General features: G+C 39.0%; 1 protein-coding gene across 20 annotated transcripts in view; it reads right to left on the minus strand.

The window, feature by feature from the left end:
• Positions 1-22,895, minus strand: part of CADPS (calcium dependent secretion activator) — a 769,567-nt gene that overhangs the window by 199,083 nt on the left and 547,589 nt on the right. For all 20 annotated transcript variants that reach the window (XM_068253773.1, XM_068253774.1, XM_068253772.1 and 17 more), the window contains 2 exons: positions 16,166-16,322; positions 4,947-5,088 (listed from right to left, as the gene is read on the minus strand). In XM_068253773.1, coding sequence (XP_068109874.1) covers positions 4,947-5,088; positions 16,166-16,322 — 299 coding nt within the window. The remainder of the gene's footprint in view (positions 1-4,946; positions 5,089-16,165; positions 16,323-22,895) is intronic.

The raw sequence follows: 22,895 nt of genomic DNA on the forward strand, positions 1-22,895 counted from the left end.
CCTGCATTTTGGTTTAAGGGGTTAATACGTCTTTGGAGGCCATTTTTTTTAAAATATATATATATATATATATATATATATAAATATATGTTTTCCAAAGACTGACTTTTAACAAACTGCACATATGCACCTGCAATGTACTTAAAATAATGATGTGTCAGGTCTGACACTGCATGGCCACGTGCATTTTTGTTTGTTAAATGAAATTGACTGTTTGCAGCAAAGCAGGGCGATGCCTAGCGTTGAATAATTCAATGTGTGTTTATGTGCACATTTGCTATTCATTTCAATGGAGCTAAAAGTGACTTTTGAAGTGCAGTGTGTTGTGGGAGTCATTGGAATTTGCACCTCAGCTGCACTGCCACTCAAACGGGATGCATAGTCATCCCATGTGGTGACTGCAGGAATACTAATCTGAAGGATTGCAATTTAAAATATTTTGGATTAGTCAATTAGAACCATTGTGTGGTAAGGATTCTTTTAATCTATTATTAGCTCCCACGCAGTCCAGCCTTCACTATGTTTGAAGCTAAAGCTCTCCTATATCACTCTCTGTCCTCCACAGAGTGAGTGGGGATTTTGGAGTCATGTTTGTGCTTTACAATTACAAGTTTTATATGTACATTATGTGTAGTATTTACCATAGTAGGGCAACATGTCATGAACAGCATAAGGAGCAAGTGCTTAAAAATAGTAGACCATGAGAGATCAGTTCAGGAAAAAAATAATAATACATTAAACTTGCATTATTGGTCAGGAGGCAATCTGGGGGAATAATTTACTACACCAAATTATGCATTTACATATCATCTAATAGCCTCTATGCAACAACATTCAAAAGCACAAACAATTAATTATCAACTGATTTTTTTTTTTTTTTGGGACGCGCACAAGAGTGCTTTAGAAAAAAACAAACTTGTTATTAAGACACACATAAGCTCATGAATACAGCCCATATGTCCTCTTATTGTTTAGTGGCTCAAGATATGTTGAAATAAATATGCTTTATGGTCTCCAAAATGCCTAAAACACAACACAATGAGAGTTGGATTTCATCTCTGTTTTCTTCTTTCGTATTTCCTAAACAAAGGACTAGAAAATTCTGTAATAAGTATCTTTAATGTCATTTTAATTCAGTTTACAGGATTGAAAACAGAATATGTTGATGAAATTTATACGTCTGGGTTTGTGGAGCCAGATATGCTGTTGTTCAGTCATAAACACTGCGTGATCTTCAGTGACCAATAAGACAGAAAATCTTCCAGGTTTTTTTGGTATTATAAAAAGGCTGTTGTTGATAGGAAGATGTAGGGTAATTAAGGACCATGTCACACAGCAAACTCAGCTGCTACCAACTAGCCACAGCAACTGGTTGGTAATCACAGCAACTAAATGCTGAGGCTTGTTGCCAGTGCTAGTGACTAGTTGCTATTGCTGGCAATGCCATTAATATGTACAGAAGTTCTGCCACAGTTACTAGTTGCTGCAACTAGTTGTTTGTGAGTGAGTCTTCAGGTATCATGGCCCTAAGTTACCCCAGAAATGAAGGTGCCTAGATTTTTGGGGGGAGCAAAATAACAAATTAGCAAGGAATCCATTACATTCTTTCACCAATTCACAAATAAAACAAATAATATATTTTTTATCCATATGTCAAATGTATCAATAATCAATTGAGGACAAGAAGGACTTGTGATAAATGGAGGGAGAAAAGTTGACAATCCATGAGGAAACAGCCTTCTGCTGTCAGATGATGGGGTAGTTGAAAACTGCTGTACAACTCTTAAAAATCTAAATGACTAATTCACAATGGCATTTAAAGAGGGTTGCCCAATTAGTTGGGGTCATGAAATATGAATAAATAGTGCCGCACGAAGCAAACAATCTAAGAAATACTATCATTTGAAAACCATTATTTTAGCATTAGGTACTTGTCAGTTACTCAACATTTTCTGCTTCTTACATGAGAGGATATGAGCACTTGAGTTCCCAATTCTAAAACTGCAATATCTATTGCTAAGAATTTCTTTCTACTGTTTGTACCTTTCAAGTAGCTTATATTGTTTACACTGTTGAGGAAGAATGGATAGGGCAGAGTCAGATATCTGACTCTGAGAAACATAAAAGAAGTCAATTCTGGCTCGACTAACTCCTTAAGGTAGATACTGGAGGAACTTCAGACATCCCATCAAAGATAAACACTTTTGTCGTTAAGGACATCCATAATTTCAAAATGACAATTCTTTCAGTGACCATTGGATTATGAAATATTAAAGGGTATATAAGGCCCTGCATTCCTGAAAGCAGACCTAAACCAAATTATATTGTATTATATTGTAAGATTCATGCCCCTAGGATCTAAAGCCAAATTAAACCTTTTTTCCATGGTTTATACCTACAAATTAGCTTCTGTGATTTTCTTCTCCCTTAAAGAAAGTCTGAAGCCAAAATAAATTCTTCTTTTTACAGGTTATTTATCTTAAGCAATATGAGTAGAGCTGAAATGCTGCATTCCTGTGGCAGAAAAAAGGTTTTATTACCCCCCAAATCCCCAGAGCAAAAATCGTGGAGCGCTTGCTGTAAGAGGCAGAACTTTGCGCTGTAGCTCTGCCTCTACTAGAGTCAATCTTCTCCGATCACCACCTTTTCCCGCCACTCTCAGTCTTCCTTCACTGAGAAGGGCGGGAGAGGCAGAGATCCGTGCACAGATTGACTTCAGTAGAGGCAGAGCTACAGCACTAAGCTCTGCCTCCCCGGGCAGCAAAATCCACGACTTTGAAAGCCGTGGATGTTTGCCCCGGGATTTGGGGGGTATAAAGTTCTTGTTCTGCCACGGGAATGCAGCGTTTCAGCTCTATTCATACTGCTTAAAATAAATAGAAGGTAAAAAGAAGATTTTATAATGGCTTCAGACTCTCTTTAATCCCAGTTCAGGATAAGCTAGTATGTATTTTCCCTACCACCAGCGTGTCCTGTGTCAAAGTTCCAGCGTGGTGTCAATGTAGCTCTCTGATTGTTTTTAGAGTGGCAAAATGCACCCCTCTGATTGTCTATGTTCAAGTCCAAATATCTCTGGTTCCCAAGATAAGAAGCACACACCTATCTTAGGAACCAGCAGGGCTAGGGGGTCTGCAGAACAGTTTAGTGGGTCCCATCCTTACCCTCCAAATTTGGCATGTAACCAATCCAGAGTAGTAGAGATTGCACAATATTGGCAGAAGCCTGTAAAAGACTTAAACATGCTCACCAATATTGTGTGCACTGCCAAAGTCTAAGGAATACTGCAGAGGCAGCATGTCGTTACCCTTCAAAATGCAAGTACCATGTTTCGCCGAAAATAAGACCGTGTCTTATATAAATTTTTGCCCCAAAAGATGCGCTAGGGCTTATTTTCAGGGGATGTCTTATATTTTTAGGAACACCATGAAAAATGAAGAGCAGGTGGGATCTAATGATGCCTCATGTATAAGCTCTCACACTGACATACCATTGTATTGCAAGGTAATGTATGGTAATGATCAGGCACCTGCCATGTCCCTGCACACAGTTTATAACCTTGCTCTGTGCTGGGATGTCAGTACTGGTGCCTGATTGGCTCTGCACCATGTGTCCCTGCTTGCTGGCCACTTTTCTTCCTCTGGATTGCATGTGTGTGTGTGTGTTTGTGTGTGGGGGGTGCATGGCAACCATGTAGTAAGGGAAAGCCGCATGCACCAGTAGCGTGAGCCTGGCAGAGTTCGCGCTCCACATCACAGGCACAAGATGCTGTCACACACAGTGCGGCCATCAAAACACATCAACTACTGAACATGCAGCCCCAACATCCTCAGGCAACTCATCTCCTTCTCCAGACACCCCAGCCTCTAGAAGCCCAGCAAAACACAGCCTATGGTTAACAGAGGAAGAGAATAAAAAGACCATAGCGGAGGATCTAATGATGCCTCCTTTATAAGCTCCTGTATTCCTTTTCCTTCCTCCTCATTAACTGTCACTAGGGCTTATTTTTGGGGTAGGGCTTATATTTCGAGCATACTTAAAATTACAGCTAGGGCTTATTTAAGGGGTAGGGCTTATACTTCGAGCATACTCGAAATTACAGCTAGGGCTTATTTTCAGAGTAGGGCTTATTTTCAGGTGAGGAGGGTAATTGCATTGCATTTCAAGAAAAAATGTTCAGGATATCCCCAGAATACGTTATTATATTACCACCGCCACATTAAATGCTTGTTTTTGGTTTAGGTCTGCTTTAAGGGAGGATGGCTGCGGATGCTGGGATAGTTCTTCAAACAATGGAGTGCCAGAGAATTGAAAACAGAAATCTGGGCACAAATGGGTGTCATTTATATTATAATACTATATTTATATTATAAAAACAACAATCTTACCCAAAGGACTGTTGTGGTTTTATAAAATGAAAAATATTGACAATATTAGAAAAAATTACCATTAACATGTCAAAAAATGAATGACTTTCTGTTAAAAGTAGCTATGTATTTGTCTGATGATTGCATGATGACTGCCTGCAGTTTGCATGTCACAAACTCTTGTGTTTGGTTGTGTGCATTGCACTGTTTAGCATTTATTTGCCTTTTTTTCTATTCACAATTGAATCAAGCCCCACGTACTGTGAGACGGAGCACAGTATTTTCAGTAATCTAAAATAAGCTATTTATACAGAACTATATCAAGGTTAGGTTTACAAACTAGAAATAATATGCAACTCATTTTTAGAGCTTATCACAAATTAATCTGCATAAAACATATCAAGTTGAACAACCCTAAGTTCTCAGCAATAATTTTTGTTAACACATAAAACGTGGCACACACAAAAAAAAATGCTGGCAGACGATTTGGGACTAGTGAGAATATAGAATGAATATTTCCATTTGAGCAAGAACCTCCATCCATCTGCTACAAAACTCCGATTGTATCAAAGGGTTCCTTACTTTACTGGCTCCCACGATTCACGCTCAAAGCCCCTGTGAATTGATTGTGCAATTGAGGACTCCATGAGGTCGACATATCTGACAACAAGTGGAGCAAACAGGTCTTGAAGATGTTTGTGGAATTTTCCATTGCATAAATTATCTAGAATTGTAAGCATATCATAATGTAGTTACTTGTAAAGCATAATGTATTAATAAAACAGCACAGAAAACGGGCATTGCTTTCTTAATAAACAGATTTTGGCAAACAAAATGATAATTTAACAGAATATCAACTAATTTAATAAGAGTAAAAGTTAACTTAAAGGGACACTTAAGCCAGAAAAAAATTAGTTTTACTCACCTGGGGCTTCTACCAGCCCCCTGCAGCAGTCCTGTGCCCTCGCAGCCACTCACTAAACCTCTGGTCCCCCGCGGCCAGCTAGTTTCGTTTTCGCCGACAGGCCCATCAGGACTGGCCACGCGTAGCTTTTTCCGTGTTCACGGCTGTAATTAGCGATATTGCGGGCCACAAAGCGTACAAAAATACACGTTGCCGCATTACGAACGCATAGATATGCGGCAACGCGTATTTTTGAACGCGTTGCGGCCTGCAATAGCACTAATCGCAGTCAGGAATGCAGAAAAAGCTATGCGTGGCCAGTCCTGACGGGCCTGTCGGCAAAAACAAAACTAGCTGGCAGCGGGGGACCAGAGGATTAGTTAGTGGCTGTGAGGGCACAGGACTGCTGCAAGGGGGCTGGTAGAAGCCCCAGATGAGTAAAACTCATTTTTTTTTCTGACTTAAGGTTCACTTTAAATTAAATTCTTAAAAGTGACTTTCCAGATACCATACTCACTCAAAAAAGTAGTGTAACTAGAGGTAAAAATAGCTTGTGTGAAAGCCTGTAAGAGTTACAGGTGTTTTAGGTGCCTATGAATACTTTTCTTCTGCCTCAAGTGGTACTGGTGTCTGAAAAGGGGAGCAGAACCCCCTTAAGCATGCTGTTTAGTGCTACAGTAATAAATAAAAAAATCTTGCATGTTATTAGGTTTATTTATTGAATTTATAGGGATGTCCTCCACTTCCACTAATACCGTATTTTTCATTTTGTTATGTTGTGGGAACCTCCTATACTATAAAACAGTAACAAAGAAGTAGTTCTAAGTATAAGCAGGTTAACACTATAAAACTCAATGCTACATTTCATTAGGCAAGAGATAAAATAACATGTATAATGTCTACCTTTCTAAAAAGTTTGATACTGCCCAAGTTGTTTGTCTAGTTAGCTGTCTGACTAATTAAAAGTAATTTAGTTATAGCTACTCAAATACTCCATACAGTTAAGGGATGTGTTTATTTAATGCATCATAGAGTATTTATTTAGCATATGCATTACCTAGCAAAGCTGGCAACCCAACGCTCAGGTCAGGATGTCCAAAGCCAACTATTTCCAGTTACAAAGCCATACAGTTGCCAATGAATTACTACAGGTTTATAAAAGGGTCATCTATGTTGATGAGGAAATGTTGATCTATAAAAAAGTACTGATCTTTTTATATGAGGAATGCTAAATCATAACTCCAAGACCCCCAGATCCCAGGTTCAACAAACAACAACAAATAAGCTGGAAGGCTTCTGTAATGAGGTAATGTACTCTGAATTCTGACATTTTCTTCTGTAATGTGTACCTTCCTAGCATATGTGCATTTCTTCTGACTGCTTCACAAATGTCAGGTAAAAGAATTTAAAGAGCCAAATTGAGGAGAAAGTATAAATGAATGCAAAAAAAAAACCTCAGGATGATTCGTGAGGAATAGTAAAAATGGAAATGTTGCTCTCTGAAGCCTTATGCATTTGTATACTTTTCAGTCCAGATGAGCTTGGGATCTACACAGTACAGGATTCTATTTAACTTAAGGTCCTGTTGTTAGGTTAAATCTAGATACAAAAAAAAATCGCTTTAAATAAGAAGAATTAAATATGTATCATACATACTGCATTAACTAAACAAGGATGCCTTCACATTTTGGAGGTTTACCAGTTATAACTCCCTTTGTCCCAGGTTAATGAGACTGTTAACTAAACCTCCTTGCAAAATTTTATGGCACATATATGGCATGGCCTGGACTGCCAAGATATAGATTGAAAGTGTCAGACTTTACTGGAAAACTGGGGCCAGCTAAAGGCAAGATATAGTGGTCACATGACTTCTGTTGTTATGGACTAAAAAAGATATGCACGGGTTAATTTGATATAAAACTGTTTAATTACGTGGCTGTAACTATCCTACCTAATAAAAGGCAAGTGTCCCTGCATCTGTCCGTGTGTCAGTGCCTTTTAGCACTGCGCATGTGCATGGACAAGATGCAGAGACACTGCCGAGAGCCGGAGGAGGATGGGGCCAGAAGGGACGGTGGTGTGTGCGCGCGGCGGATTACTGACAGACCTAGCCTGTTTTTAAATGGGCTAAGGTCACTAGTTTCACTATAAAGGCTTTAAGTTGGATTTAATTTTCCACAGAATTCAACTGAAAGTACATACGCCTATGGATTCTATGTGCAACAGGTATACGCGTTTGAATATCACATGGTTAAAGTGGTACCACATGTATATCCATACCATAACCAATAGGTTAAGCATTATAAATAATAGTGATGTTTTCAGGTAGTTTAAGAATCAATCCTTAAGGTTAAAGTATTTTTATGTCAAAAAATAGGACCACTGTCTCCTCTTTCCTACTGCCTAACCTGCTTTATTTTTCCTGTAGCTCCATTTACAACTGAATCATAGGAAACACTTTTCTTTTACTTTTTTCTAAGTGTTGTCTACTTGCTAAGCAGATTCATTTGAATCTAATACATCTTGCAGTTGTAGCTGACCTAAAATTAGACCAGTGAATAGAGGATTGTTAAACAGAAGACAAATAAAGAAAGAGAAGAAAATCAAAAAGAGTTGAATTCATCCTTATTTTAACTTAGGCTGAGTTTCAATTAGTTTGTGATCAAGAAATCATAATTGTAAGGGACCAAATTAGGTATTTTAGTTTACTTAACTCAGACATGCCTTTCCCTCACTAGCAGGGGTACTTTTGAGTACTTTTAATGATGTGATTTGATAAAAACAATGTAGCTTTGTTTAAATCCATATATGATCTACTGTATAAAAGGCAAAAATCCCTGCTACAAAGTTTATCAAAAAACAGGAATTTGAGTTTCCTCTTAAAGTATGAGAACAATTATGTATCTCACCTCTTGCTACAAGTACCAGAAAGTTTAATTAAACTGTCCATCTTATGTACGCTATTATTGCATTTATCTGTGACAATAAAAAAATAACATGCTGTTAAAAGCAAAGTATTTTTTCCCTCTTTCTAATTTTGCCAATCCATTTACATAATAATCAATACAAGTGTGATCTGTTAAGTAAATCTGTGTAAAAAAGCAAATCCTAAAAAGCCACAGATGTGTTTTAGTGCAATAAATCGTTTCTATTTTTCCAGTATGCAATGCAAGGCATAATTTAACAAATCATTTAAATTAGACATATTTCGGGGGAAAAAAGCAATGGTTTAGAAAATTGGCTTCTGATACTTTCAAGACAGCAGGCAAAAGGCAGCAAATTATCTTTAGATTAGCAGATGGCTTACTTCTTAGCGCAGCAAATACTACCCGTTCCTTTCAGTCTAGCAGATGGAGTTGCTTAGGAGAGAGGAGGATCCTTTATATCGAATCCAATAATTTGAGGTCGCTGTTAGAGGCCATCGCACACACACGCATAATTGGACAGCTTACAGTTTTCTATATTTATTGTGCAGTTGAAAAAGGATTCAGACTGGCAATATTAAGATGCATTTGTGAGCCCGACTGTTTAACTATGTGGCATACAATGAGCCTGATTTACTAAGCTCCTCCCAATCTAAGGAACATAAGCGAACCTAAGTATTAATGCAAAACTACATTTCATTTATTATTATTTTTTCTTCCATGAAACTGCCAAGGTTTGCTGCCTTCCCACAGATAATATTTCACAATGATGATGATTGCTGGAAATGGAGCAAATTAACGTTTCTATGATATAATACCTTTCTATGTATGCAGACAGGGGGGGATGGAGTAACAACAGCTTCTACAACTGACCATTGGGGGGAATGCAGAATACTGAACACATATCTGCAGCGTTGGGCATGCTTGTCTCTTCTCATGAATACAGCTGCCCTTTGTTCTGCATTAAACCATAAGACTCCTGATGCATGTCACTTAACATGCTTTGGGGGCATTATAGAGAGACGCTGTTTCACAGTGAATGGCTGCTTTGCAGAGGAGAGTCAAGAGCATCCAGTGCTGGAGTAGGTATGTGTAATTCCTTTGCACCTTCAGAAGGGGGGGGGGGGGGGTGCAGTAAAGGGAGAGAAAGAGGTGCACTGGCACAGTTGTCATGGGAGTGGGAAAGGGCACTGAGCTATGTACACTTATTTGTGACATACAGAGGGGCTGCAGCACACAACAGGAAAAACAGTGACAGGGGCTCTTGGTTACGCTTTAACGTGCTTAAGCTCACCAACTGCGCCAAAGTGTCCCCGATCTGGTGAGTCCTACTCTAACCATACAAGCGAGAGTTCGTTTGGTAGCTAGTGGAAGGTGAGGTGTTTTTAATTTCCTTTTCTCCCATTTAGTTGACTCTCGGGTTTCTGGATTAGTTCCCACTAGACTGTTGATAAAAACTAGCATTGTATGGTTAGAGTAGGACTCACCAGATCGGGGACACTTTGGCGCAGTTGGTGAGCTTAAGCGCGTTAAAGCGTAACCAAGAGCAACTGTCACTGCTTTTCCTGTTGTGTGCTGCAGCCCCTCTGTATGTTATATATATTTCTTGTGGGGATTGGGGTCTCCACTGCTGCGTGCATACTTTGCAAAAAAATTGCATTAAAGAGTAACTGTTAGCCCCAAAAATGAAATTTAAATCCCTATTGCAATGTTTTATTTACTTTTTAAGTGAGCCAAAAAGGCAATGCAGAAGTTAAAAATCAATCTAATTTTTTTACTTTGTAGCCTTTTCCCCAAGCTCCGGACGCAAAGCCGCATATCAGATACTGCTGAGCATGCAGAGCATGCCTATGTCTGCCCGACCCCCCTCTCCCCCCCAGGACCAGGTGCCGATATATTCTCACCCCAAACAGCTGACCGCTCTGACACGGAGAGAGAGTGGGAGCACTTCCAGCGCCGCCACCGCAGAGCAGCCGCCGCCGTGCACTTCTGCATTGCCTTTTTGGCTCACTTAAAAACTAAATAAAATATTGCAATAGAGATTTAAATTTCATTTTTAGGGCTAACAGTTACTCTTTAAAAGTTGGTTTGTGCTGCTCACCCCTTGATAATTGAGTACACTTATTTGTGGTGATGAGGTAAGTGGGGGGGGGAGGGGGTAGTTGTTAGGGACTGTTATACTGGCCATACTTTGGTATTGGTTGGTATGTTACTGGCTATGAATGTTATCGGGAGTGGGGGAGGGACACACTTACTATGGGGGGATGTTGGATGGGCAATCCTTGCTAGGGGAAATGTTAAGGTCATACTCATGGGGAGGGCACAGCACAGGGAGGAGGGGCATGCAATTGTTGCTGGAGGTGCCCATGGTTTGTAGTTACACACCTGTCCACGACTGTTCTACAGGGATTAACTCACTGATTATGTGTTCTGTGTTCAATGTCACTTTAAGTATCTAATGTTGTTCAGTGTTCTCCAGCTCAAGAGAATGAGAAAATGAGACCCTATCTCAATACTCCAAGATTTTTTTACTACCCTAAAAAGACTGTCAGAAATGTTAAGAATGTAAGCTGTCCATATGTTTAAAAATGTATAATACCCTACATGTAAAAGTAATCAGTAGTTCCAGAGATACTGGTTACTGAAGCAATATAATTAATGAGTGGTCGAGTCCTAAATTAAGCCATATATTAGCATCTAAGAAGTACTTTTCATGCCAAGAAATATATTCTATTTGCAAAGAAGACTTTTTATATGGAATATAACAACAGAAAACATATACAGTGAATTTGCTTTAAAGTGTACCTGAAGGGAAAAAAATGTGTCCTTAGGAAGTACTTACCTTGGGAGGGGAAGCCTCTGGATACTAAAGAGGCTTCCCCTGTCCTACTCACCAGAGGGGATCCAGCACTTGCTCCCCCAAAAATCCCTTTGTCGCCACATGCCGGGAGCCTTGCGCAGGCGAAGTATCCGCTTCCTCTCGGGCTCCGGTGGTAATAACCAAGCCTGACAGGGTCCGCTCTACTGCACAGGTGTGCACGTCTGTGCCTGCGCAGAAGAACGGACCTGACTGGGCTTGGCTATTTCTGCCGGAGCCCGAGTGTAAAGCCAATAGTGTGTCTTCGCATGCAGGCAAAGGTAAATATTATTGTTGCTTTTTCAGGGCTGCCAGCGCTGGATCGGGCTGGCAGAGGGAGATGGGGGAAGCCTAATTAGGATCCACATGCTTTCCCCTCCCGGGGTAAGTATATAATTTTTTATTTTTCCTAACTTACAGGTTTACTGAGGCGCCAGGTTCTACCCGGACATACTGCTGTGTACTCCTTCCTGTATTTGCCTGATGAAGCGGGCTTGACCTGCGATACGCGTTGCAAGCTAACCCTGGAGTGTACCAATAAATTTAACCTGTTTTGAATACACAGTCGTTGTGCCTGCTTGTAGGGGGTAAGTCCACCACTGCCTCCTAAGCAATTTTATAAGTTTTAAACAGTGTTTTTATCCTGTTGGCGCCTCTGTTCTCGTATACTATACAACACAAACAATGACTTCCAGGCTCCTCAGCTCAGCCAGGTACAACTTGCCTGAGCTGAGGTTGTACCTGGCTGTTGTACCAAGTACAACTCCTGCTCGTCTCTCTTCCCAATGATTGGTAATGCCCCCTCGCCACCCAGGTAAGACCTAATTATTTGCACAAAAACCGCCTGCTTGTATTTTGCTGGCTGTGGTTCTGGTAATTTCACAGCTATTACAAACATGCATATATGGCAGGAATAGACATTATTCTCATTATATAATTATTGTTATAGCATGTATCTATGTTTTCCTGCAGCGCAACTCCTTCATGCCAGTTTTAAAAGTGAGGGCAGGGGCACATTAGAAATCGCTATCCCAACTGTTAGCACTTGTATAAGCATTTTGTTAGTGATCTTTGCTGCATTTTCCAAAGATTAAGGTAACTCATATACTTTATGTATTGGAGCCCAAATACTCACAAAATGCTGCATGTTCTGCATTTGCGATTCCCAAAATCGCAAATGCTCTAGTGGGCTCAACACCATTGACTTACACTAGCAAAACATTTTTAAAAGTGCCCGCGATTGTTGAAGCTTCAAAAACATACCCAAAAATGCTTTAGTGTGTCCCAGCTCTTAGGGCCTGAGCCCACTAACACAGCTGAACACAGTTGTACGCAGTTGTGTTCGCTTTTCAGCATCTGTAACATTGATATGTTTCTGAAAAGCGGACACAAATGCGCACAACTGCGTTAGTGAACTCAGGCCCTTAGTGTTCAGTATTACTTTAAAACAAGGAAGATAAAAGCTTGCCCTATTCTCAATTTCAATAGAATTCAGAGTCAATTAGTATAACACCAATTAGGCTTTCTTTGGGTGGTACATTATGCTACGTATTATTTTATTCTAAATGCATTTTAATGGGAATAAATAAATAGAAAAAAATGGGAAAAATGCATTATTTCTCAGTTCTCGGCCATTATAGTTTTAAAATAAAATGTAAAACTGTGGAAAAAAGCCACACAATTTATTTGCCCCTTGACTTAGTTATTGCAAAGTTTAAATTATATCCCTAGTACAATGTATGGTGACAATATTTTATTTGGATATAAAGGTGCATTTTTTAGTTCTACATCTATCACTGATTGCAAGCACATACTTAATAATATACCCTCTTGACATACATATTAAAAACACTTTATTCCCTAATGTCTGTAGGTGTAATTTTACTATTTCGCCACAAGATGTCCTTTAGCATTATTTCCTATTGCGTATAATAAGTATGCAAATAGGAAGTAATGCATGCCTGTGTTACTTTGGAAGTGACGCTGGCATCTCATTGATGCCGGTGATCACCTGACCTACAGGGGAGATGAGTGACAGTTCCCATTCATTAATCTAATGATTAGCAGCAGGAGCGGCAAGAACTAGAGAGTGGGAGGGAGCGTGGCAGCACCATTTGAGAATGATCACTGTTTTTGCAAAAAGCAGTGATCATTCTTGCTGCACAAGAACGGATTGGCTCATGGGACTTCTGTCCCCTGCCACCAATCCCCCGTGCTAGAGCAGCACCAGCCGCGTACATGAGACTCACGTCTGTGCGGTTAAAAAGGTTAATGTTTATCATCCACGTATTTAAAGAATGTGTGCAACAGTAGGAAGTCAACAAAAAATAAATAAATAATGGATCTTGCTAATCCCTATTGGGACATGAAGTAGTCCCTGAAGATAGCATACTCTAGTTTAGATGTAAGCATCTTTGGAACATATATAGAATGGTCCTATTTTACCCTGCTGTCCACATCTATAGAGTCCTATATCCTCTTTTTGTCCACATGTATAAAGGGATTTGTTTATATAGAATGGTGTGTTTAGTGATCTGTCCAATTTAACCTGCTGTGCATGTGTACAGTATGTCGTTTTTTATTTACTTATAAGAGTTTTTCCCTGTAGAGAATGCCTTGCCTGATAACGTCTCTTGGGGTCCACAAGAGATGGGATAGGAAACAGGCATAGTATAGTGTTGTAGAGTCTGATTACATGGGTTTGGGAGTGTACTTACTATACAGCACATGAGTGACAGTGTACGCTACCAATGTGTTAACAAAATTATCTAACTTCACTCAGACAACCCTTAGAAGGCAAGATAGGGAGAGAAAGGGGTGTGGCCATAACTTACTGCCAACTCCATAGTAGAAAGGGATTGAGCCAGCTAGAGGGGGCATTTATTGGCTGTCAGGTGAGTGCATCTCCAGCCCCTGATGAGTCATTGAACATGACCAAATGTGTAGGAAGGAGCTACGATATGCATGCTTTGGCCAGCTCAAGCACCTTAAGGTGCGTACACACGCACTACAGCCGCCAACGACGGGTCCGTCAGACCCTCCCGCTGGGCAGACCCTCCGCTGAGCGGATCGCTCAGAAACAGCCTTATCAGTCCGCCGACAGCGCGTACACACGCGCTACTGTCGCCTGAAAGTCCGCCCACCGGGAGGGTCTGACGGACCCGCCGTTGGCGGCCATAGTGCGTGTGTATGCACCTTTAGAAGATTGTTGGAGACTCCAAGGGAGGTGGATGGAGCTGTTGTGAGGCTTGTTTCAATATAGCTCATGTACATGCAGTACTATTGCTTCTTTTATATAAATAAACTAAATAAACTGTATTATGCTATGTGAGCTTCTTTGTGTGTCACCCTTTTAGATTTGGTATAAGAACTCCAGTCCTCCACACTTGCACTTAGGTGAGCGTGGACAAAGTGTGTGTGTGTGTGTGTGTGTGTGTGTGTGTGTGTGTGTGTGTGTGTGTGTGTGTGTGTGTGTGTGTGTGTGTGTGTGTGTGTAGTGGTGGTTGTGGTGGAAGTCTCACTGTGTTACCTGGTGTTGGCACCCTTAGTCTTGTCCTTGTTGTGCAAATAGTATTGACTTTGCCCTGAATGTTATGCTCGTGAAATTAGAGTGCACTATAACTCTAGATATTTATATTGATCTATGTGTTGCATAAAAAGTGCATCGCCCACCTCTAGACTGCAGTAAACTAGTCTATGTGCTGCTGATTCTATAACCTTTATTAAATATATTTGTTTTAGGTAATGTAATTGTATTTTAACTGAAGGATTTTGTTACATAAACCTTATTTTATTAGAGTTAATTACAACTGAAACAAATACCTAATTATTTACACTGATATGGATAGGAGCTTCATAAATTAATGCAAACATAGACAGATAAGAAGTATGTTTTTCCAGAGTAAAATGAGCCATAAATTACTTTTTTCCTATGTTACAGTCACTTACAGTAGGTAGCAGAAATCTGACAGAAGTGACAGGGTTTGGACTAGTCCATCTCTTCATAGGGGATTCTCAGAAAGGCTTTTATTCTTTATAAAGATATTCCCTAAAAAGGATTTAAACAATTCTGCTGGCCAGCTTCCCTGTTTGATACACATTTTTTTGGCAGTTGGACATAGCAACTGCCATTCACTAAGTGCTTTTAAAAATAAATAAATCCCTGAAAATCCCCTATGAAGAGATGGGCTAGTCCAAAACCTGTCACTTCTGTCAGATTTCTACTATCTACTGTAAGTGACAGCAACATAGGAGAAAAGTAATTTATTCATTTTACTCTGGAAAAAATGTACTTTTCTTTGTTTATGTTTGCACACATTTTAAATTTTAAAATGTTTCGCCATAGTGTTTATTTAAGCCTCAGTGTTTAGTGTATGGAGAGCTGCCTGGGCAGATCTCTTCTGCAGTCTATTCACAGTTGCTAAAAACAAAAACAAAAAAAAAATAGACATGCTGATTTGCCTAAACAAATATAAAAGACAGTGAAGTTTATGCAGCAACTACATGTGGAATAAAGACTTTTTATTGTGTGCTGTGCAAGAGTTCTGGTCCGCTTTACATAAAATGGCACTGTAGCAAAACAGCATTATTATTGTTTCAAATGATTTAAAACATTTTTAAAATTATTAGTGGCTACTGTGATGTAAAAAGAAAGATCTTCTAAACATTGCTAGCGAACAGTTAACACATTTTCTCATTTGTCAAATTTTCTCTTTTGTAAATTGGCAATAGCTGATTTTGCAGGATCACGGCTATAGTAAATCAGGAGCTATGGAACATTACTCTATTACAGCAGAGGAAGCCTCCAGTTTCTTGCTGTATTCAGAAATATATGAAAAGCAGCATCATCATAATTGGTGCTGCAAGTGAGCAGACTGAGAGGAACTCACAAGCAGCACTAGTCTCTAAAAGATTTAACAGTGCCGTGGAAGATTCAACTTGTTGACATCTGCATAAATATTATTTCTGAACAGAGTGGTGCTGAATGCCAAAAAACCTGGAAATTATGCCTGCTATGGAAGGATGAAGTTTATTGAGGTAGGCCCTTCATGATATTAAAACCATCACAACAGAACCTGGCTAGGAAATGTGATAAAGTGAATAGAAAGGTACATACAGTCAGTGCGGAGAAAATCGTTTATCAGCTGGAACAAGGGGAAGCTGTCCCAAGAGTCTGGTGGCTGCACCTCCAATGCTGCATCCATGTCCACTGCAAACAGCGAAAGGAATGTCTCTGCATGTTCAACGATAAGATCTGACCACCAAGCAAATGCCTTAAGATATGGTAGAGGGAAAGTAAGGAAAAAAATCAGTAAAACAAAAACTATGTAAGCTCCCTTTTCTACCTATGGTGTGCACAATGCAAACTCAATCAAAATAAAAAAAATAAAAACATCATTGTAAAGAGAACAGAGAAGTAAAGTCAGGGTGTAAAACTAAACTAAAAGTTTAAAAAAAAAATAGTAAAACATATGTTCCCCTTACAATGACACTTGGGTTGTCTGAGGTCATGCTCAGAGTTCAAGGTTCAGTCAGATCATTCTGTAATCAAGAAATTTAGGAGTTAAGCTTGAGTTACTTCACTGAATCATGTGTTTCCCTTTGAGCGCTTTAAAAATAATCTATAATCAATGATAAGATTACAATGCGGAAATCGATAAAAAGAATGTGGATTAGCAGTACAAATATTTAAAATTAGATCTTGCTCTTTTGGTTACATTTAAAGCTTATCTACTCAGTCATTTTGAATTCTTAATGCTACTGTAAGTTAGATAAAACAAATATTGTTAAGCAACAGACATGTATCTGGCATGGTATGCAATTGTCATAAACCTGCGTTATTTACATGTGGAGGGTGATGCTGCAACAAAGCCTCATAGAAAGAGGCATAGTGAGTTTTGCCAAAGGCCAGATAATGTATTTGCTGTCTGGGCTTCAGAGCATTACACTGAGGAAGGAGGGCAACTTTTGAACCCGAAGACCCACGGCTAGCGTGTGAAATCAGTCAATGGAAAGATGTGACTTATTTTTCCTACTACTGTCCTCCTACTACTTTCCAACGAGTAGATAAGCTGTAAACACTATAAACTGCTGGTTTCTGGTGAAGCTTCAGTGAAGAAACTCAACTTCATGCTCATGGGAAATTCAACTTAAAAAAGATTGGCTATTTGTAGTAGAGTGCCATTCACATCATACAGAGCAGAGATGTGAATGTTTTTGAGATGCATGCGTGCTTCATCCTTGTAACTGAGTATGGCATGCAGAATGAGTGATAGATTTTGTTAAATCATCATGGGTCTGGCAGCCAGACATAGTCAAAGTGTTATGGGAAAGTGTATCCTTGAAATTCTGTTAGGACCAAATGAACCATTGATATGTACAATAAAACTTGACCTGTGGCTCCACACCAGCAGACTTGAACCATACTGTATATGTATTCTGTGTAGCAGGGTGAAGCTAGGCACACACTATACAACTTTTTAATAGATTACATGTTACATTTGATATACATGTCAAGTCTAATAAAAATCTATTAAAAACTAGGTCATTCCTGATTTATGTCTGATCAGAAGATCAGTCATTTATAAAAAAAGGCCATTTTTTTGTATCAGTTGTGCCTGGCAGGATTGTGGAGGGGCCACAGGTGTAGCTGTTTGTGCGTAATGTACATTGGTACAGCTCTCGACAATGTATTATGTGATTTGAATGTTCTGTTCAATGCAGTGCAAATCATGGAGTACATTGCCAACGTAGAGCTGTGTTAATGTACAAACAGCTAAGCCTATGGCACCTCCACAATCCAAAAGCTTGCAGTGGCAGCATGTGATTAATATTGCACAAGATGTCTGCTGAAATACTGACAAATATCTAACAGTTCAAGGTAGTAGACTGGGTGAATGATCAATATCTTGTGGTTCCCGTTGATAGTAGATATCATACACTTGATTTGCAGAAGATTGAATAGTGTATGCTTGTCTTATGTCAAGCAAATAAGGTTGTTAATAAGTCTTACATTTCATCCTATTACTGACAATGTATGTCAAGATGGAAATATACACTGAACTATGTTTTCTTAGTTTTAGATAAGATGAGAAAGGGTTAAAACCTCTGTCAGGTTTCTATTGCTGTTACTTCTTGAGGAGATTCCCCTTACTTCCTGTCTTCATTGCGTCCAGGGAACTCCTGCTTGCTGACATTCAGCTCCTCTCGTCCCCTTTTAGATGCGCTTTATCCATATCATATTATGGCCAAATTACTCGAAAGCCTATGACCCTTTAACCAGGCTCTAAAGAATTTATGTGCACGCCTGGTTCATGAACTTCATTTTGGAGAAACAGGAAGTTAAGTTCACAGGAGTCCCTGGCATGTCATGAAGAAGAGGAAGGTGAGGAAAATCAGTCCAGCTGAAACATGAACTGTGGTAACTTGAGAGGTTCTAATCTTACCCCCAATTAGGGATGCTCAATGCTGCTTATAAGTCTGAGTTGATGCAAATTTTATGATAGTTTTACACAATAGTATGCAGTTTGGTAATGGCCCATTAAAATGGAGAATCTGATGAATTTGATTGGTCCATTGACAAGCTGCATCATTTTTCATAAAATGCTGATCAAGTTGCTATTATTGCCAGCTCATTGACCATCCCTTCCCCACTACATACAAAGCCAAGCAAAAGTTTTAATTTTAAATGTGTTAGTACTTATTGTGGTTTTAAACACTTACCTTGTAAATATATCTACTACCATATATTTATTATACAGAGGCGTTGGAACAGAGGTAACAAGTGTGCAGTCAGTTAAATGGTCATCCTTCATAAGTAGGTAAGTGAGTAGTTTTGTCACCTCTCCTCTTGAGAGATATGCTCAGGGGGCCAGCAGTCTCTGGCCTCATAAAGGAACACTATCAATTAAAATTACTTTTTTAATACTCTATATTAGGGTACACATTACCACTAGTGCTAGGGGCACTTTGTTTATTCACCCACTTTGTTTATTCACCCAGCTTAAAAATCATCCTTCATTCCTCACACAGCTCACAAATATGCGTCACTGTGTCACAGCATGCAGGAGACATGAGGAAGAGGAGGCTGATCTGAGCAGGTAACAGATAGCTAGATGTGCTGTAATATTGCTGTTATGTAACTAGCAGGGAGATGTGTATACACTATTCCTGACTGACTGGCTTGCTTGTGACTTTTCACTCCAGGCTGCATTTGGTTTGTGGGCTGCTATGTGGTGCTGTGCTGAGAGGGAGAGATGCTGTTTACAAAGGCATTATTAGGATCTTTATCAGTCAACGAAGCAAAGATAATAAACACACATTGCTGGAATCTTTAACCCCTTACCACCATCTATATAAGATTTTTTTCAGCAAGGTGATTATTAAACTATACACTGAGGAGTTGATAGCAACCCCCCTGTGCAGTAACATGGTCTAGCCTTATAAAGCCTCATCTACAGGGTACAATTTTCTATCAGAGAGACAGATCTATTAAATAGGTCTAATAAGAAATTGCATTGTGTGTAGACATCCAAATTGTTTAAGAGCAATTTTGCTATAGATTTTCCAAATGGACCGGTTGGAAATTATCTAATAGATCCAGATGGAAAATTGTACTGTGTAGATGAGGTTTAAGAGCACGACTCTTTTGTATCTAAAACTGATGGAGAAATTTGCAGCAGAGAGGCAGAGCTGTGTGAGGAAGGAAACTGCTCCTAGTAATTGTGGTAATGTGGTAATGTGTGCCCTAACATACAGCATTAAAAAAAAAGTTGTTTTAATTGATAGTATTCCGTTAAGGACCAGAAACTTTTTGGTCAGAAAACTGGCTCACTGACTTCCCAACGCATGTACCCATCTCTCTCACTGTTCGTGCCGCTCTCCCATCTCTGAAGCCCACTCACTCTGCTGTCAGTATGACAGCAGAGGTCCGTGAGCCAGTCCGGAGCCGATTCCATTGGCTCCTGACCCTGTGATCACTGTGAACCAATCACAGTGATCACATGGTCAGGAACCAATGAAATTGGCTCCTGACCAGTTCATGGAGCTCTGCTGTCATACCGACAGCAGAGCGGGTGATCTGCAGCGGCAGAAAAGCAGCACGATCAGCGGTAGCATGTGGCACGGTTATTGAAATATATGCCCTGGCAGGGATAACAGGTGCCAAACAGGGTGTAGATTTCAATTAGCAAGGTCGGAAAGCAGTTAATGTGGGGTGTCTAAGTGGATAATTAAAAGTTTGGTTTGGAGAAGGGAAAAAACACTAAAAACTGTTCGGTCATTAATGTACCTTATTGCATACTATATATCCTTGATAATATAATCTAACTTCTGTGATATAGTTTTCAAGACACTAGTAAATTCTACACTATAGTAAGGCATCTATTCCTCTAACATGTTTCTCTTTTGTTTCTTTTACTGACTGTGGCCTCTGGAGAAGATAAACCTTTCAAATCTGTACAGGTTTCATTAAAGGACCACTATTGCCAAAAAACATGTGTACACATACCTATTTTAGACACGTGTACACAAACATATATGATGTACATTAGTTCCAGAGTAAATGTAAATGTACTGTTGATTAACTTTCTCTATGTTCCTCAATGAAAGTATTATTCATCTGACAGCTCTAAAGCTCCTCCTAGTTGTGGACTAGTACATCTCTTAATCAGGTATTCTAAACATTTCTTCTAATCTTTCAAAAGCACTCCCTGGAAAATATATACAATATACAAAGATGCTGGCAGTTGGACTGTTTTACTGCCATCCAGGAAGAGCTTTTGAAAATAAAGGAAATCTTGAGAATTCCCCATTACTAGATGGACTGGTCCAAAGACTTTGGTAAGAGGTTCAGAGCCGTCAGGGTAATACGACCTCCTGTAAGTGATAGTTTCATGAGAAAAAAAATAGTTTACAGTGCATTTACATTAGAACAAATACATATCTTATATGAATGTGAACATATATATTTTACATTTTACAGTTTTTGTGGTCTTATAAAAAGTTAATAGAGTGGGTACATGCCCATGGTTGCAATTAGGCAATACTAATATATTTACCTTCTAGAACATCTTGCGGTAAAACTCAGCGAGGGCTTCTGACTTTGCCACTAATAGCAGGTGACTTTTAATAAATAAAGGCCAGATTTGCTGGATCACTTTCGTTTTTCAGTCAAAACCCAATAGGATATCAATGAATCAGGTCCATTCTATCGATCTATTTCAGCTTTATTCTTCTTACAGCTGTTCTATCATATATATATATATTGATTTATATCATGCAAACAAACTAATTCATTAGATAGCAATTATGGAAATGTTCACATTGCATATTGCGAAGAAGATTTTGTGGTTTTAACTCAAATTCTCATGATATGCTAATGGTGCTTAGACACATCTATTCTGTTTTTCTTATTATGTTAATATTGTAAACAGCTATGGCAATGTCAACCTCACAGAGAGTTCAAGGGGTTACCTTCCAGACCCCCTTGCAAAATTATGATTTTCTGGCTGTAATTATGATTTTCTGGCTATCATGTTTACTCCACTCAGTTAGAATAATTCTGCAGAGGAATTAGAGGAATTCCAAAGCATCTGTCTATTTTTTTTTTTTGGAGAACTCCAGGATGTGTACAACAAAAGAAATTCCATAGATTAATTAGGCACTGTAGACATCTTTTCATTAGAGGTGCAAATTTGGTATGCAGATTTATGCAGTTTAAAAATGGACCGATCAAATCCCACCTAGATAAACTTTGATTGGTCAATTTTCAAACTGCATACATTTGTGTACTAAATTAGCAATTAGCATAATCCTACATTCAATCAAAATTCTAATATCATTGATCATCCCTAGTCACAAACTTAATAATTAAGTTAACATGTTTAAGGAGGAGGTCAGGAACAGCAGTCTGCATTGATCTCTCTGGACATTTTACTTTGATACAAGAGTCTTGGGAAACAATTACTGTGTGTAACCAAGAGAATATGTGTTGGTAAAAAACACCCATTTGGACACTGGGGTGATTCACTAACTTGCCAATATGAATCTGAGAGGCCAAACTAAAAGCACAATTACAAGGAACCAGTTTGCTCACTAAGTAAGATTTGCTCTTTTGTACCCTTGCAAAACTCAACTAAATGTATAAAATCGTAAACTGAAAATTAAAAATATGTAAATCACAATTTACATTTATTATCCAACATTTCAAAATCCTACATAAAACCGGGTGAAAAAGCGGCAAGCAGAGCAAGACAGAAGCTGGAAAATCCTTTGTCAGCCATAGGAAATAGTCGGTTAAAGCTTGTCAAAATCTAAAAATGCTAAAGCCCACTAAGCAAACAGAAAAAAAAGAAGTGCACCTATTATGCGCATGCATTCAAGAAGATGTAACTATTGTACACCAGTTCTGCTTTTCTCATGCTGTCATCTAGATCTATCCATGTAGCATTTCAGAAGTAGATCCTACCTGATAGCTAGCTCTTCAGGAATAAGACCACCAAAAATGCATATTTTAAATATGGCTTTTTTTGGTCATGATGTTTATTTCTAGATAACTCCTGTAACAAAAATATCTGCCAGTGCTATAAGCTTTTTTCATTTTGACTATGGTGTCATACTACTTTTACCCAAATAGAAGAAGGTTTACACTGCAATCTCTATGATGGAAGGAAAATCCGGTACTTACATAATATACTTTCTCTCGAATTAGACTGCCCCCCGATTACAAGATATTTACTCCCCTTTGGAAACTTTGTCAATCAAAATATTGTTTGAAAGTGGAGAACCTTAGCTTTTATTTGCACTGTGCCCAGATTGGTGCAATGCACCATTCATGAGTTAGGGAG

The sequence above is a fragment of the Hyperolius riggenbachi genome, chromosome 9, assembly GCF_040937935.1.
Source record: "Hyperolius riggenbachi isolate aHypRig1 chromosome 9, aHypRig1.pri, whole genome shotgun sequence".
NCBI lineage: Eukaryota > Metazoa > Chordata > Amphibia > Anura > Hyperoliidae > Hyperolius > Hyperolius riggenbachi.